The following is a 19500-nucleotide window of genomic DNA, read 5'->3' as shown; positions in this document are numbered from 1 at the left end:
GTTCTCAGTTCTGTTCCATTGATATATGTGCCTTTCGTTGTATCAGTGCTTAAGTTTAATACCTTTTTCCTTTTAAATAACAAACTAAAATACCTGTGACAGAGTTTAACCTCTGATATCACACTATAATCACACTCAAAGGATGAACAAACGTCAAACTTTATTTTATAAAAACAATAAATAGGCAAGCCTGTCACAAGAACCATTTCAGTCCAACATTTTGTTTAGTAGATAAGTATTTTAAGAAAATATACAAATAGTATCAATACTTTTTTCAAAGAGCTCTGTTAAAGAAAAGAAGCCAGAGAAGAGATTATATACTGTATGACTCCATTTATATGAAATTCTAAACAATCAAAACTAGTGATAAATAGCAGGTAATTGCTTAACAGGATCCAGGGATGGGAATCAGAGACTGCTAAGGGACACATGGAAATTTGTAGGAGTGACAGAAATATTCTCTATCATGGCTATGGTAGAAGATAGGCAACTGTATTCATTTCAAAAGTCACTGAATGCCACACTGAAAACTGGGGATATTTATCAGGTGAAAAATTATACCTTAATTAAAACTTTTCATAAAATTTTTCAGTCTAAACATTTTATTCAGCAAATATTTATTTTTAGAAAATCTGTAAATACTACAAATACTTTTTCATGATTATAACAAGTTTACTTTCTAATATTTCTATAAGATATGTTTCTCTTTTTTCACATGTAGGGCAATTGCTTGTAGGACAGCTACATAGTTGTCGCCCCTTGTGACAATGAACCCAAATTCCTGTTGGGTGTGATGTAAACAGAGGGACCATTCTTGAGGCACCCTGCTCTGAGCACACCCCATAAGATATATTTCTTAATTTTCTTCTAGAAAAAGCAAACAAAACTAAGAAGTGTTTGAACCAATTAAAAGTTCCTTAAAAGGCTGAAGCAAAACTCCATACAGTGATGTAATAGTTGGCAGGTTTTACGGTACTTTTTCCAGAAGGTCATAGCATACAAAACAAACCAAAACACTGATTCTAGTTGATTCTGACTCACAGCAAATGCAGGCCATACATGGTCAGGTGGACAACAAACATGGGTGGAACAGGGTTGGTGGTATTGCAGTAAGCTAGAGAGGGCAGACCCCTCTGAATGGACTTGCCACCACTAGGCCCAACAGACTGATTCTTTGACAGAGCACAGACTTCAGTAGCCATTGCTTCCGATGTTTCAAGGGAAGCAAAAATCTGGACTTCTGTGTTAAATGCCCTGAGTTTTTCTATCAATGGATCAATATCTTTTACAATATTACAAAGGCCCCCAAAAATATAGCCACAGGCAGGATTATGATCTTTGGTTCACAGGCATATTTCCTGAAGTTTTTTTAATTGCACATTCGTGCCACCTGTCTGTTGTTTATCACTTTATTTGTACAGAAACTCAAGTAAAATGGAATACAGGTCAACTGAAGCAAAACTCATCTCAAAATTACAAGAAAGCTAATAAATCCTTGTCATTTCACTAAAATACCAAGTTCTGCTAATATTTTTATAAGTTAGTCACAAAAGTTAATGAATGAGAATGAAGGGAGAAGGGACGAAAAACTGAAGAAAACTACCACTTTGGCCAAGATCATAGTCAGCTTCCAGATTCCAGAGTAACAAAATAATCCACATGCTGAAATTTCAGAACTTCATTGCCCCAGCTAGTCCAACCTGGCTGTAAATTTCGAGCAAACAATTCTAAACATTGCCCATCTGGCTTGATGTAGTCTTTTAGAACCTCTGTTCAAAAAAAATGCAAAAACACAAAGGTTATTAAGAAGAAATTAATCAGTTTCCTTTTAGCGGTTACAAGTAAAAAAAGGAAATGTTTCTTTAAAAAAAAAAAAAAGGACAGCAAATTAATTTCAATCATTTCATCAACAGGCTTCACTATTTATAGCTAGAAAGCATTTGAAATAAGTATCTTTGAGATTGGGAATAACAGCATCAGAACTTCAGTAGTCTTGATTTATTGGTTTTCATTAGTACATGAGAAATGAGGATTTTAACACCCACACAAGTGACTTTCAGTTTTCCAGTGCTGCTGACATGTCATCTCCTGAGTACTAACTACATTAATTTTCTAATAAATGTAATCCATGCATGAAAAAAACTTTTTTTTTTTTTTTAAAGAACCTTAGTAGGCTCCAATTCACAGCAACCCTGTATAGGGTTTCCAAGGAGTTGGAAACTGCTGGATTTGAACTGCCAACTTTGTGGCTAGCAGTCTAGTGCTTATCCTATGTGCCACATCAGAACTATGGGAACAATATAAAGACAATTTACTTAAAACTGAAGATGTAATATGGCTCCTTGCAAACATTCTTTAATGATAGAACCGTAAATACAGAATTGGAATCAGAAGAAATATTCAGAACAAATAACTAACAAATAATGGATTACATCTTAGATATAAATTGGCAATACCCAGAACACTTCTTCATAATCTTTCTTTACCTAATATTTCACCATATTATTTCCACACTTAAGGATTGCTTATTCAAAGTAGCATTAACTATTTAAGATTACATTTTGTTTGGGAAGATATATCAAAAAAAAAGATATATGAAGTATGAAGGGCTTCAAAAAGTTTGTTAAAAATGGGATTAAAACAGAATGAAATTTTTCCATGAATTTTTTGAAGGCCCCTCATATACACTGGCTCAACACTTGTGAATTACAATAAAAGAAGAAAAGAATACCTTAGGGGGAAAAGTGCTCATTTGGATGACAAATATTTAAATCAATTTAACCTTGCTCATGTTGGTGACTAATTATATCAATCACGTTATAAAAAAAGGGTATGAAAATAATATTCAGGGAAGAAGAGTTACAATAAAATACAATTCTTAATTTTTCACAAGACTGAACTTGAAAGATATCTAGCAAAGTTCTCTTAAGAACGAAAATGGTTCCTCAGGATGCTTTCCATAGGAGAGATTTACAAGACAGCATGTGGGACAGTTTATGTTATATATATATCATATATAATAATGTTCTTCAGTTACTCTCAAATCAAAATAATCACTTATTTGAAATTATGGGTCCTGTCTATCAGAAAAAAAAAAAGAATTAAAGGAATTTGTTGTCTATAATTCAACCACTCAAATATGGGGATTTTTGCGTGTTAGTTTTATTTTGATTTTTATTTAATTTTTGTTGTTGTGAATATACATAGCAAAACTGACACCAATTCAAATGTTTTACATTTACAATCCGTGACATTGATTACATTTTTCAAATTGTACAATCACTCTTACAGTCCTTTTCTAAGTTGTTCTTCCTCCATTAACATAAACTCACTGCCCGCTAAGGTTCATCTCTAATCTTTCCAGCTGTTATCAACTTGATCCCAGAAAGACAGTTCTTAAAAAAGCATAATGCCCAAGGCAGACATGTTTTTTTACTAGTATAGTTAAACTACTGTTTGGTTGTTAAGATTTCTGGAGATATTTTTTATTTAATGCTTAAAAATTATCTCAGGACAATAATTTCAGGGGTTCATCCAAGCCCCATGTCTCCAGAAAGGCTGGAATCCATAAGAATTTTCAATTCTGTTCTGTCTTGCTCCCCTTTTGTTCAGCCAATCTTTGATCAAATGTTCAGTAATGGTAGCCAGACATCTTTAGGACTCATGACAAACGAGGTAGTGTTCAGGGGGGCAATTAACCACATATTTTATTGTTGTTGTTTTTATATGCCATCCAGTTGGTTCCAACTTATCGCAATCCTGTATAGGGTTTCCAAGGAGCAGCTGGTGGATTTGACCTTGAGGTTCAAATCGACCTTGTGGTCCCATACTTATCCTACAGTGCAACATAAGACTCCCCCTATTCCTTCTTCCTCTATTGCTCCAGGCAGAGACCAAGTGTCATGCCTTTGATGGCCATTAACAAGCTGTTAAGAGCCCAAGTACTACACAATGAACTAGGACACAGAGCCAAAACATGAACCACATTACAAGGCCAATGAAGTGGAATGGCCCATGACACCATGACCCTAACCCTGTGAGCCAAGGAACCAGACCCTGTAAGGTTTGGGGTTTGTTTGTACATAAACAGTCTCAGTAGCTACTTTATTTTTATAACTGTTAACAAATAAATCATCATACAACTTTTAACAAATTCAATTTTTTATAAGTATATAACTTAACATCATCAATTATAACAAACATGGGTTTTGACTGATTCTGGAAGATGCTGGCACAAATACTTCTAGTCCTTTCATAAATATATCAACTGTCACTAAACTTGAGAGACATTTCCCCAGAGTCTTCAAGTACAATAATAACCCTGTATCACTTTTCCATTTTCTCTCTCATGTATTCAAGGCTTGACCAACCTCATTTCGCTTTTAACGTGATTAAAGCTATACTAAAGCAAGGTTTTACTGGTTTATTTTTTCTTACTAGCTCAATTTTTAGGTGCAAAGGCATTAGCAACCTATTTTAGAATTTAAACTACAGTCAGCCAGTCAGAACTGTTTACTATCCTGAGCACCCACTATAATCAGTGCTATGGAGACTTAACTAAGGAAGGAGGATATTCATGCTTTATGAGAGCTCACAATCTAATAGAAAAGAATGTCCAGGTACTTGAAGTGAAAAAACAACCTGTATGCATTCACTACCATCTATTTTCTCAATGTAGGACCCCTGGTATGGCATGATAGAATATACACTGGACCACAAGATCAGAGTTTAAATCCACCAGTTGCTTCTTGGAAACCCTATACATAAACATAAAGAGTTTCCAAGGTTTTAAGGAAAAAATCTTTGCAGAACAGAAAGCCTCACCTTTCTCCAATGGAGTGGCTAGAGGGTTCAAACCACAGACCTTGTGGCTTTCAGTCCAGTGCTTATTGTATGGAGCCAAAGTGCTCCCAGAAACTTATTAATCCTACTAAATTTAAATATCAATTGATAAAAATATCAATTAAATGCAAAGGTCTGAATTTAAATATGAGTTTGATGTATAAATATTTAGATAATTACATAGCATTTGGTATTGGTTGAAAACATGCTTTTAATGAGGATGAGGCAGTCCAGTTTAGCCAGTCTGGATGCATGAGGCAGGATAGGCAATCAGTGGCTTGAACATCAGTGTATGTAGCCTCATCAAACTGTTTCACTCTTCATAGAGAAGGGTTAGTAAACAAATGACTTAAAACAAGTGAAAATTCTTCTAAGACATAACATTTAAAACCAAAATACTGACTCAAAAGCTTTTTATTTTTTACAGTTTTCAAACTTTAGAAAATACACTAGTAATGTTATGTTGTGGTGTCCTGGTGTGGCATCATAGGATAAGCACTTGATCTCAAGTTTGGTTTGAACTGCAAGGTTGGCAGTTCAAACTCACCAGCCACTCCCTGCAAACCCTATATAGGGTGGCTATGAATCGGAACCGACTCGATGGCATTTCACAACATCGTTATGTTGTAAGCCACACTACTGATGGCTTATCCTTCAATCTATAAGAAAACCTTCTACTCTCAAAAATGGAGATCATTTTGAAATTCAATACTCTGCCAAGACAGTGTTGGGTTTGTTTGTTTTTTTACAAATTGCAGTAGAAAAAAACAACTTAAACCTTAAAAAATATTTGGTGCTTCTAGAAGTAAAAAACTAGAGAGAACATTTCATTTTAAGAATCTGCATAAACACATATAAAAGCTAAAAGCATCACATACAGAATATATACTATCCCAAAATCCAAGAATTGACATTTCAGAGTAAAATATACTGCAGAAATCTGAAAGCTGCTTTTCTAATGGATTTCATTTTCACTTCTCTATAAGGAGCTCTGGTAGCATAGTGGTTACGAATCGGGATGCGAACCTTAAGGTCAGCAGTTCGAAATTACCAGCTGTTCTGTGGGAGAAAGATGAAGCTTTCTGCTCCCATAAAGATTTACAGCCTCGGAAACCCTGTACAGGCTCACTATGAGTCAGAACTGACTCCACGGCACATAACAACAACAACAACATACTTAATCTAGGAGTCCTGGTGTGGTGCTGTAGGATTAGCACTGGACCACAAGGCTGTTTGAATTGCAAGGTACTGGCTGCTCCTTGGAAACCCTCTACAGGGTCGCTATGAGTTGGAACTGACTCAACAGCACTTAACAACAACAACAACAACATACTTAATCTAAGGAGCCCTAGTGTAGGATAAGCACTGAGCTGCTGATTGCAAGGTCAGTAGTTAGAACCCACCAGCCACTCCCAGGAGGAAAGATATATATACAGCTGTCTGATCCAGTAAGATTTACAGTCTCAGAAACCCTGCATAGGCCCACTATAGTTGGAATTGACTTGATGCTAACATTTTGGTTTTTGTTTTAAATCTAGAGAATAAATCATTATAGTCAAAACACAAAATAAATGCACTTACTATAGTAACATGAACTGAAAGATAAAATACTGCAAATATTTTTTATCTATTACTACTTAACCAAACCATAGGGTTACATATATTTATTAAGTCACCCAAATTTTCTCAAATCTAGTTTTTATTTGAAAATGTTCTCAGTTCCAAAAACGTGTTTCTGCTGCTCTCTACTGGAATTATGGCATGGCTGTATTTCACAGACTAATAAACACCTTGTTGTTAAGTGCAATCGAGTCAGTTCCATCTCATACCAACCCCATATAGGGTTTCCTAGGAACAGTTGGTGAGTTTTGAACCTCCAAACCTTGTGTTTCAAACCAACCTGTGGTTCAGTATTTATCCCACAGTACCACACCAGGACTCCAATAAACATCTTAGGATAAAACTAATTTTTAGATAACATTTTAAAATCTTATCTCTTATGAATTACCTTTAAATACAATTGTATTCTACTTTAAAGGAACTAAAAAATACTTTTAACTATCATTTCCAATTGAACATTTCAAGTTTCCGCTTTTGAATTTTTTAAAAGTAAGTTTTTATGTTGGCCAAATGATAAACCACCACTCATCTGTCAGCTTACCAAACTGTAATAACTTGTATATTGCTGGAAGGTAGGCCAACAGTATTTTAAATATGAGCAGGGTCACCCATGGTAGACAGATTTCAGAGGAGCTTCTAGACTAAGACAGACTAAAAAGAAGGAGAAGGCCTCAGACCACTTCAGAAAGATTAGCCATTGAAAGCTTTATCAATAGCAGATGAGCATTGTCTAATACTGCACCAGAAGATGAGTCCCTCAGGTTGGAAGGCATTTAAAAAACTACCTCCTCAACGTAGAGTTGGCATGAATGACATGGATGGAGCAAAACTTTCAGTATCTTCATTTGCTATCACGGCACAAATCAAAATGAGAAGAAACAACTGCAAACATCCAGTAATAGTCAGAACTTGGAAAGTATGAAGTATGAATCTAGGAAAATTAGAATTTGCTGAAAATAAAAGGGAACACAAAAAGATAGACACCTTAGGTATTAGTGAGCTGGCTATTTTCAATCAGACAATTGTATGGTTTATTATACCTGAACAACAGACTGAAGAAGAATGGCATAACATTCATCATCAAAAAGAGCATTTCAAGATCTCTCCTGAAGTACAATGCTATCTGTGATAATATCCATATGCCTCAAGGAAGGCCAGTAAATATCACTATTACTCAAGTTTACTTATCCAGCCAATAGGGATGAAAGTGAAGAATTCTACAAACTGCTTCCCACCACTCATCTGTCAGTGTGTCACACTGTGGTGGTTTGCATGGTGCTATAATGCTGGAAGCTAAGCCACCAGTTACTTTCAATACTGGCAGGGTACCCATGGTGGGCAGGTGTCAGCACAGCTCCTAAACAAAGACCAACTAGGTACAGGAGAGGTGGACTAATTCTGAATGTTTTCTAAATGGCCACTGAAAACCTTATGGATAGCATCAGAACATCATCAGATACAGAACAAGAAGATGAAAACACTATGAATAGCAGAACATCATCAGATACAGTGCCAAAAGATGAGTCCCTCAGGTTGGAACGCACTCAAAATGTGACTTGGAAAGAGCTGCCTCCTCAAAGTACAGTTTACCATAATGATATGAATGGAGCAATGTTTTGGGGTCCTTCATTTGCTAATGGGGCACAATTCAAAATGAGGAGAAACAGCTACAAACATCCAGTAATAACTGGAATATGGTGTATGAAGTATGAATCTTAGAGAATTGGAAGTCATCAAATATAAACTGGAACCCAAAACAAAAATGGCCGTATAACTGGCTACTGCAAGAATAAGCAAGCTGTTCTCTGGGAAGCCATCAAGGCAAACAATCAAGTTCCTTCAGGACAAACTCCCCTCTAAGACTGAAACTCAAAGGGAACACATCAGCAGGCATGTAAGCTTGCTGGCAACCACATTGGTCTACTGGTGAGTGGAAGACGGGAAAAGACAGCAATGAAGAAATGGGCTGAATTCAACCACAGTCCATTGACTCCCATTGGCCTGGAGATGAGAGAGAGAAGAGGACGGGCTGCTGGTCCAGTGTGTGGTGAGACCTGGGGACACCTGAGCCCATGGACAAGGACATAGCCACAGAGGGCTAGAGCTAATAGTGAAGCATCCAGCTGATATGAAGTACGGGGAGAGGCACAAGAACACTCAGACTTGCAGATAGTACCCATTTGACCTAGCCTCAATGGCTTGATAATCAGAACTCGACTAGAGGAAGATTAAAAAAAAAATTTTTTTTTATAAAGGACACAAGGGTAAACTGCTACAATTTGATAAACTTGACCTATACTCACAGAGGTAGTAACTCTAAATACCAACAGAGAGGGAAAGAGTCTCACATCAAGTATCCCCTCTGTACACAGGGTATAGAGAAACTGTCAACTTTGACATTGGCTACTTAAATGAGGAGTTGATAAGGGCATGAAGTGACTGGCTTACAAGGTTTCAAGAGGGAGTTTAATTTAATAGTATGTGGGTGAAGAAAGGGTCCCCACTGAATAGTTGTCATCTTGTCTAGCTAGGTCTGGTTAAAAGAGATGGGATAAGATTCTTATCATTCAATAGTGAGTAATTGTTATCATAACTAATTGCGACAGTCACAATTATAAAGGCAGACATTTTGTAACAAAAATGGGGGAGCAGTTAATCTTACAGTCCAGAAACAAAGGACTCTAGGACCATCAAGAGAGAAGAATACAAACAGAATGTGGGACCTTATCCAGAGAAGCAGCGACACCAAAAAGAGATGGGGACATGGAGAGGGGAAGTGGCTGAGGACTCTAGATAAATGGGAAGAGCAGGACTAAGAGATAGTGGCCAGGAGGCAGACGTGCGGAATGTGCCCTTTGGTGGTATAAATTATTATATATGCCTGAATGTTTTTTTTTTTTTTTTTTATAAAAAGAGCTTTAGTAAATAGAGAGAAATACTGTTAACTGATGGTACATGGAGGGGAATGTAATCATTGTGATGAAACATGTTGTATGATTTGTTGAATGTAAAACTGATGATCTGCCCTATAAACTTGCACTCAATCCACAATAAAACTTAAAGGAAAAAATAAATAAATACACTGTAACACATAGAGATTGGCATCCTATGCATTAATGAGCTGAAATGAACTGGTACTGTGCTCATGAGGAACCTGTACATAGATCAAGAGGCAGTTGCTAGAAGAGAACAAGGGGATACTGAATAGTTTAAAATCTGGAAAGGTTTGCACCAGCACCTCACAACAACAACAACTGCTTCAGTCTGAAATTGATCAAATATGCAATCAAGATGCACTGATAATTAATGAATATTGGAATGAAAAAGTTGGAAACAAAGAGGAAGGATCAGTATTTGGAAAATATGGTCTTGGTCAGAGAAACGATGCTTGAGACAGGACAGAATTCTGCAAGACATATTCACTGCAAATACCTTTTTTCAATAACATAAACAGTGACTATACTCATGAACCTCAGAAATTAAACTGGTTACATTGTTGGGACGAAACAATGGAGAAGCTCAGTATCATCAGTCAAAATAAGGTCAGGAGCATACTATCAATTGTTCATATGTAGGTTCAGACAAAAGCTATAGAAAATTAAAATAAGTCCACAAAGCCAAAATGTGACATATGAGTGTATCTCACATGAATAATCGATATCATTAGACATGAATGACTGAAGACCAAAGGTGCTCCGGGATAACATTAAGGACAATCACATGGGAAGAAACCAAAAGGTCATTAAAAAGACAAGAAAGAAACAAAATATCAGAATGATGTCAAAATAGACTCTGAAACTTGCTCTTAAACATTAGAGTAGCTAAAGTAACTGGAAGACGTGATGAACTAAGAGAGATGAGCAGATCATTTCAAAAGGCAGCTTGAGAAGACAAAGTCAAATATTGTACAGAAATGTACAAAAATCTGGCATTAAAAAACGAAAAGAGTGAACACGCTGAGTATATCTCAAACTGAAAGAAATGAAGAAAAATTTAAGCCTCGCCTTGAATTACTGTAGGATTCTATTGGCAAAATATTGAATGATGCAGGAAGCAACAAAAGAAGACAGAAGGAATGCATAGAGTCACTGTACCAAAAAGAACTGGTCAACGTACAACCATTTCAAGGTGTAACGTATGATCAAGAAGCAACAGTTCTGAAGGAAGAAGTCCAAGTGGCATTGAAGGCAATGGAGAAAAGCAATGCTCCAGGAACTGATGGAATAAAATTGAAATGTTTCAACAAACTGATGCAACACTGGAGGTGATCACTCATCTATGCCAAGAAATTTGGAAGACAGCTACTTGACCAACCAATTGGAAGAAATTCATATGTGTGTCCATTCCAAAGAAAGGTGACCCAGTGGAAAGCAGAAATCATCAAACAATAGAGTATCATATGCAAGTAAAATTTTGTTGAAAATAATGCACAAACAGTTGCAGCAGTATATCAACAGGGAACTGCCAGAAATTGAAGTCGGATTCAAAGAGGACTTGGAACGCTGACATCAGATATATAGTGGCTAGAAGTAGGGGATACCAGAAAGATGTTTGCTTGTGCTTTATTGACTATGCAAAGGCATTCGACTGTGAGGATCACAACAAACTATGGATAACAGTGCCAAGAATAGGAATTCTAGAACACTTCACTAAAACACTGTGGTAGTAAAACAAAATCCTTCGTTAAACTACAGTCCTTAGATGTCTCATCATCTATCCTCACTCTGTCCAGATAGTACAGGGAACCCAAAACATTGTGTAGCAGATAGTGAGGGTAACCTCAAAGCTATACAGTAGAAAAGGCTAAGGCAACATAAAACCAAACTATCCTCTATTTCATAAGTTCAGCTATGAAGTCTGCTATGAAATTTTAGAATATTAATTAAAACAACATTTCTAATTTAATATCCAAGAAATCTCTAGATGATTTAAATATTAAAGTCATTATTTTTTATTTTGACAAAAGTCAGACAATAATAACTCTACTTTATAGAAGAAACATACCAGCAAGGGGTGGCTTATGTGAGTGAAGAGTACAGGGCACACTGACAATTAATTTATGGTCTGGAATAGTGAGCCTTTTTTCATCAGCATTCCTAATTAAAACAGAAAAAGAATACAACTTACATTCTAAAGAATCTTCTTTACATAGAAGCAATAGTTGTTTTGATTTCTTCCCTTTTAAATAGTATTTGAATTTAAAATAAAGAATAGAAACAATGAAGAAAAGCAACAATTTAAGTACAATATTGAGACATTTCCTGCTCCACAATAATAATTATACACTGCTGTTGTTAAGCGCCATCAAGTCAATTTTGACTCATAGAGACCCTGTACAAGATTTCCAAAGAGCAGTTGGTTTGAAGCGCCGACCTTGTCGTTTGCAGTATAGTGCTTCTCCTACAGCACTATACCAGGAACCCAATTACATACTACACACACATAAAAGGATAACACAAAATCGCATTTATCATACTATTCACCCTTTTCTGTTCTGGGCAATTGCCAAATTTCCAAAAATTTAAGAAGATCAATGGTCACTATGTTAATGAATTTTAAGATCCTAAAATACTATTATACAAATATGTAAAAATCACCTCTCTTACCTTAGTTGTAAATCAGCATTTTCTCGAACTCTCCCCAGTATAAGACCTTCATAAGGCTTTTTGTGCAGAGAATCTAACGGAAACACAAACTCTCCTGAATTGGTGATCTGATATAAAAGAACAACCACAAAAAAAGCTGTAAATATACACAAAAGTGTTATTCTCCCCCCACTAAGTTTCTACTAAACAAACAATTACTGAAGCTCTAGGCTCCACAGAAATCCTACACAGGGTCACTATGAGACGGAACCAACTTGAAGGTACTTAATAATAACAAGGCTAGTGATATCCAATTAAAAAGTATAACAGGGTAATATAAGCCACAAATGTGCGACACATATATAATTTTAAAGAGTCTACTAACATCAATATTAAAAAGTTATTTCAAAAGTAACTAAATTAATTTCTGTTCTATTTTATTAAACCTAACATACTAAAAATATTATTTCTATATTTAGTCAATAAAAAAATTGAGATATGTTACATTCTTTTTTATATTAAGTCTTTAAATTTCAATGTAATATTGACATTTATAATACAGCTCAATTTGGACCATCCACATTTCAAATGCCAAAGAGTCATATATGGCTTATGGACATAATGTTTATATAGGATGAAATAATATTTCAAATATAACTTTAATATCATCTTGCACTCAATTTTTATTTTTCACTAAAATTTATCCCTGAAAACCATGCCAGCATTAATGTACTTATTTATTCATTCATATACCAGTTACTGATTGATGGGACTGTGAGTAATCAGATCATAACAAAGCACTGTCTTTAGTGTCATTAAATACTGGCAGAGCTCAAATTATTAAGGAAAGAAATGAAATCGTTGATGACCTACACAATACCAGAGCCAGAAAAAATCAATTCATAAATTCACAGAATACATAAAAATACAACTCTACTGTCTCTAAAATGAAGATACCAGCTATGTAAATATTAAGCATGTAATTAACAATAACTTGGCTTACCTTTTTTAAATTGAGGAGGGTTTTTGTGAAAATCATCTAAATAGATATCTTTAAACAGATACCCAATAAATTGTGAACTGATGCTTTGTTTTTCTGTATTTTTTGACATTCTTATAGCAAGATATTAAGATCAATCAACCAAGACTACAATTTCAAAATAAGCACTGTAGCATGAAAGGCATTGGAGATCTAAACTAAAATTTGTAGTATAAAAGGTCCTTCCTTCTAGTACCTTCCCATACTGGTATACTTTGTTATTCTCCCTCCCAGATTCCTCCCTGGAACACCAAAAAATAAAAATAAAAAGTCACAAGCTGGTGACCAAAATTGTATGTGTGTGTGTATGTGTGTAAGAGAAAACATAGCATAATATTTTCTATGTTTAATGATTGAAAAGTATTCCCCAAAAAGATAAGTAGAAGTCCTAATCTCTGTATCTATGACCATGACCATATTTGGATATAGTCTTTTCTTTGTAGATATTACTAGTTAAGTTTATGTGGTCACACCAAGTTGGGTGGATCCTAATCCTTTCTGACTGCTATCTTATAAGTCAGACAGCAGAAATGTCACCCACAGTGCAGATTCCATTTGAAGATGTATCTATAAACCAAGGAATGCCAAAGATTGCCAGGAGCAAACAAGCCATGAGAAAGGCACGAAACAGTATCTTAGAGCTTTCAGAAGGAATTAATACTACTGCTGATATCCTAATGTGGACTTCTAGCCTCCAGAGCCATGACAAAATAAAAGCCATCCATTTTTTGTTGTATTTGTTATAGTAGCTCTGTGAAACAAAGACAGTGATGTATTGGTACCCCAAAAGGTTTGTATATTGTTTTTCAAGCATCAGAGTTTTTTTAAAAAATTTCATCCTGAGTGATTTCCAAGGCCCAAAGGCCTACTACAAAAAAACGTGGAAGAAGCAGGCTAAAGCCTTGAGAATAAGAAAATAAAATGTTTAGCAGTAAAATAAAAGTTTTAATTACACCATGTTGCAGGGCTATGCAAACCTTTAAAAAAGAGATAATGCCTTTATGATATATCTCACTATTTGTTGTTGTTGTTAAGTGCCATCAAGTCAATTCCGACCCATAGTGACCCTGTATGGAATTTCCAAGGAGCAGCTGGTGATCTTGAACTGCTAACCATGTGGTTGAAAACAACTTTGCGATCCAGCACATTAACCCATAGGGCCACACCAGGACTCACACTATTCTGACAAGAAAATGAACTTCTGAACTTACTTTTACCCAGTGCCATTCAGCAACTATCTCCAGAGACCAAGACGGATAAAGTTCTTCTTTTACAAAACGCAGGTGCTTCTGTCTATTGGTCACCCAAGTAATCACAAGACAGTTTGGAGCAGCCATTTTAGGAACAGGTATTTGCTTTATCTGCATAGGTGATAAATAACTGTATCTAAAAATAAACAGAAAAAATATTTTTTAAAACTCACTGCAAAAAAGAAAATAAGCAACAAGAAGACCTATGTCACACTGATTCCACAAATACAAACTTCTTGTAACTATTTTTGTAGCTAAATATGAACCCACAGTAACAACTGATTCCACAAATACAAACTTCCCATAACTAATTTTATAGCTAAATATGGAGCCACAGTGACATCTGGTGGACACATGTTTATACACAGGTTAGAAGTGATTTCATTTTTCAGGTTTGTTGTTGATGTTGAGCACCTTCGAGTAAATTCCGACTCACAGCAACCCTGTATAGAGTTTCCAAACAGCGGTCGGTGTGTTTAAACTGTCAACCTTGAGGTTGGCAATCCAGAACTTATCCTACAGCACCGCATCAGGTCAGGCCATACATGTTTTATCACTTCTAAATACAATGACAGAGTCCTATTGTGCTATAGGATAAGCACTAGACTGCCAACCTAATATCAGCAGTTCAAACCCACCAGTAATTCCTTGGACGCCCTATACAAGGATACTATCAGTAGAAACTGACATGACAGCACTTAACAAATACATTGATGGTATTTGTTGTTGTTGTTGTTAAGTGCCGTCGAGTCGGTTCCGACTTATAGTGAACCTGTATAGGATTTCCAAGGAGTGGTTCAAACCAATCTGGCAGTCCAGCACACTAACCCACAGCACCACACCAGGACTGAGCTGGTTCCAACTTACAGCAACCTTGTATACTGTTTGCAAGGCTGTAAATCTTTATGAGAGCAGAAAGCCTCATCTTTCTCCCACAGAGTGATTGGTAGACTCAAACTGCTGACCGTGTGATTAGCAGTCTAATTCGTAATCCACTAAGGCTCCTTCTAACATACTACAATTTCAGTTATTTTATTAATAATCAAGATATACTTTTCACTCTCATTAAGTGCAGTGGAGTCGGTTCTGGCCCATAGCAACTTTGTATAGGGTTTCCAAGTAGCAGCTGGTGAGTTTAAACGGTCCAACTTGCAGTTCAAACTGACCTTGCATTTGAGTGCTTATTGCCACACTAGGACTTCCATTCAAAGTATACTATTGTTCGGATTCCATAAGCTGTAGAAACTCTCTCAAGAACTCAAATCAAAACCTGAACATAGGTAATGGTCACAAAAAATTGTGAATATATTTATATCACTAAATTGTACGCTTAAAAATTGTTAGAATAGCAAATTTTACTTTACCTTTTGATACATATCATACTATATTAGGAGTTCTGGTGTAGTGCTGCAGGATAATGCAATGGACTGCAATGTTGGTTTGAGCAATAAGGTCAACAGTTCAAACCCACCAGTTACTTCTCGGAAACCCTATACAGGGTTGTTATGAGTCGGAACTGACTCCATGACGTTTAATAACAACATAAAATTTATATAAAAAGAGTGTCAGAAATAAGCTCAGTGGCTACCTGGGGTAGGGGGACTGACTGTAAAAGGGCAGGAGAGAACTTTCTAGGGTAATAGAAACTTTCCATATTGATTAGGCTTGTTATTGTTGTCATAAGTACCATTGAGTCAGTTCCAACTCTTAGCCACCCTATGTAGGGTTTTCAAGGAGTGTCTGGTGGGTTTGAACTACCAACTTTGTGGTTAACAGTCCAGTGCTTAACCTAAAGTGCCATACTACGACTTCAAATATAGTGGTGGTAGTGGTGGTGGCAGTGTGCTATCAAGTCGGTTCCAACTCACTGCGGCCCTGTATGGGGTTTCCGAGACAGTCAATTTTTGTGGGAGTAGAAAACCTCATCTTTCTCCGAGATTAAGGTGGTAGACACTTGTTATAACCCATTAAACTGTACAGTAAAAATGTATGTTACTATATGTAAATTGATCCAACTCCTCAGCACTTAAAAACAATATATGTAAATTATACTACAAGGTTATTCTATAAAAGGTTATTTTATAAGAAAACAAAAATCTATAGATAACACCTAACAACAAGCAAGTGTTGTGAAGTTGGTCATGCTAAAACTAATTTATTTCAACAAACTTGTTCATATCCCTATAACCCTCAATTTCTGCCCTAAATCCTGCTTCCTCAGCCACTTATCATCTCACCTGTCTTTGTTGCTGTGGCTGCTGTTTCATGCCATTGAGTCAATTCCGACTCAGAGTGATCCTGTTCAGGGTTTCCAAGAAGCAGCTGGTGGATTTGAGCTGCCAACCTGTGGTTCACAGTCTCGTGCTAACCCTACAGCACCAAACCAGACCTCTACCTACTGTATTTTCAACTCCTAATCACTTATCTGTATATAGACTAAGAGGTAGTAGTTAGAACAGAAGGGGACAATTAATGTTTTAAAACCAGGGTTGTATCTTTTCACCATACTTATTCAATGTGTATGCTGAGCAAATAATCCCAGAAACTGGATTATATGAAGAAGATCATAACATCAGGATTGGTGGAAGACTTAACAATTTGCGATATGTAGATGATACAACCTTACTTGCTGAAAGCAAAGAGTACTTAAAACACTTACTACTGATGCACATCAAAGATCACAGCTGTCAGTATGCACCTCATCTTAGTGAAAAGAAAACAAAATTCTTCACAAGACCAATAAATAACATCATGATAAATGGAAAAAAGATTGGAGTTTTCAAAAACTTCATTTTGCTTGAATCTACAATTAATGTTCATAGAAGCAGCAGTCAAGAAATTAAATGATGGTTGTTGTTGTTAAGTGCCTTCGAGTCGATTCCAACTCACAGCAACCCTGTATAAGGTTTCCGAGGAACAACTATTGAATTTGAACTGCTGACACCTTGTGGTTTGCAGTTCAGTGCTGATCCTACATTGCCACACCTGGAGTCCAAATGTTGTATAATATAGCATTAGACAAATCTTCTGCAAAAGACCTACATGTTAAACAGCAAAGATGTCATTTGGAGGACTAAGATGCACCTGACACATGCCACTGTATTTCAATTGCCTCATATGCATGTGAAAGTTGGACAATGAAATAGAAGACCATAGAAGAATCTATGCATTTGAACTATGGTGTTTGAGAAGAATATTGAAAGGACCAAGGACAGAAGAACAAACAAATCTGTATAGCCAGAATGCTCCTTTGACACCAGGATGGCGGTACTTCATCTTTCATACTTTGGACATGTTATCAGAAGGATGAGTCCCTGGAAAAGGACATCAGAGAAAAAGAGGAAGACCCCAAGAGAGATGGACTGACACAGTGACAACAACAATGGGCTCAAACATAACAACTGTGAGGAAGGCACAGGACCTGGCAATGTTTCGTTCTGTTGCACAGAGGGTCACGAGTTGGAACCAATTCGAGGGCACCTAACAACAACAATCAGTTATCACTGTGGGCTGCTAACTGCAAAGTCAGCAGCTCAAACCCATAAGCTAGGGAGAAAGATGAGGCTGTCTGCTTCCATAAAAATCAGTGAAGGAACCCCTAAGGAGCAATTTTACTCTGTCCTATATGGTTCAACTTGATGGCAGTGGGTTTAGTTTGGGTTTGGAACCACTGGGCTCTCTGAAATCTTTACTCTTTCATTTTAAAAAAATTCTGTAGCCTTGCATCTCCTAGCCATTAATAATATGAAATCTGTCTTCTCTTCCTAGATCACTACTTGTTCTACGATACCCAATCAAATGAGTGTGGTCCTTTCTTCAATACTCCAAACACATAAAAGGTAGGAGAGAGGCAGTATTCTAACTCTTCTACGCTACTTTCAGGCTATAAATCATTCACTTTTCCATTAAAAAGAAAAACTCCCTTCTCTTTTAAGAATTAGGGCATCCAGTTATCCTAGCCTCTATCCTCCCATTTTATCTTCATTTTCCATATTCAATGTGGACTCAAAGAATCTCTGAGATCACGCTACCTTGCCTCACCTACATAAATTATGTCATTATACATCGGGTAATTTCAAAGCAATCCATATAATGTGCACGCCTCAACTTTCCTTTGTCTAAACAAACACAATTGCAACCAATTCATTTCAATAATTCATTCCAATTTCCAGAACCTGGACCTTGTCTTGCTCAGACTTGCCCCATCCCTAAAACCATAATCAATCTCTGGCTACAACCTCCTATCCCTCCATCTATTCTTTAATTTTATCAAAGCTACCAAAGCACCATCCCTTCACTTCACTGATTCTCAGTTTTTTACTGATCACAATTACTTCTCTTCCACAGAGGTTACTGGACGTGTATCATTTCATTACTTTCTCACAAGTACTTTCAGCTCCCAAATCCCCTTTATCTAACAGTGCCAATATTTAAGCAAATGTTCATTCCTAAATCAGTACCACCATTTAATTTGACTTTTTACTGAAAAACTCAAGTAGAGGCAAAGTAAATGCTCAAGAGTACTGGTATGTGCTGCAGGATAAGCTCTGAACTGTTAACTACAAAGGTGACAATTCAAGCAAACCAGCTGTTCTCCAGAAACCCTATACAGAGTTGCTATGAGTTGTTATCAACTCCACAGCACTTAACAGCAACAAGTATTTATCAAATCCATTAAAAAACTTTCAACACTACTAATCAATTTTTTTTTCACTCACCCTAGGTCTTCTATGGAGTGTGGTGGCTCCATAAGATAAGCCCTGAACTAGGAAACACAAGGTCAAAAGTTAGAGTCCTCGAGTTGCTCCAAGGGAGAACAAGGAGGCTTTCTGCTTCCACAATGATTTAAAGCCTTACATGCAAACCCTACACTGAGTTTGAGTCGGAACCAAGCTCCATGACACTTAACAACAAGAAAATCTACCACAAAATCTCACCACCTTTCAAATTCCTCAGCCAACACTCAAAGCATAGAAATTTAAGTCACACTTTCGTAAAAAATAAAAGACATGACACTCCTTCATCTATCTACCTTTGGCCTTCCTCTATTATACTCCTCCACTAACTTTACTTGCTTGAGATATCAAAGAGATTGTCTGATGATTTCCGCATTCTGTTGGGTCACCTCTCTTTGGAATGGGCACAAATATTGATCTCTTCCAAT

General features: G+C 36.4%; 1 protein-coding gene across 1 annotated transcript in view; it reads right to left on the bottom strand.

The window, feature by feature from the left end:
- Positions 1-1580: 1580 nt before the first annotated feature.
- The window catches only part of METTL4 (methyltransferase like 4), a 56208-nt gene continuing 38288 nt past the window's right edge, over positions 1581-19500 (bottom strand). The window contains exons 5-8 of the mRNA XM_006867276.1: positions 14298-14472; positions 12069-12175; positions 11467-11558; positions 1581-1769 (exon numbers count right to left, since the gene is read on the bottom strand). Of these exons, the coding sequence (XP_006867338.1) occupies positions 1624-1769; positions 11467-11558; positions 12069-12175; positions 14298-14472 (520 nt within the window). The 3' untranslated portion in view covers positions 1581-1623. The remainder of the gene's footprint in view (positions 1770-11466; positions 11559-12068; positions 12176-14297; positions 14473-19500) is intronic.

This window comes from Chrysochloris asiatica, unplaced genomic scaffold, assembly GCF_000296735.1.
Source record: "Chrysochloris asiatica unplaced genomic scaffold, ChrAsi1.0 scaffold00103, whole genome shotgun sequence".
In the NCBI taxonomy this organism is placed as follows: Eukaryota; Metazoa; Chordata; class Mammalia; order Afrosoricida; family Chrysochloridae; genus Chrysochloris; species Chrysochloris asiatica.
The sequence above is the reverse complement of the archived record's forward strand: the minus strand, read 5'-3'. Positions and strand labels throughout refer to the sequence as shown.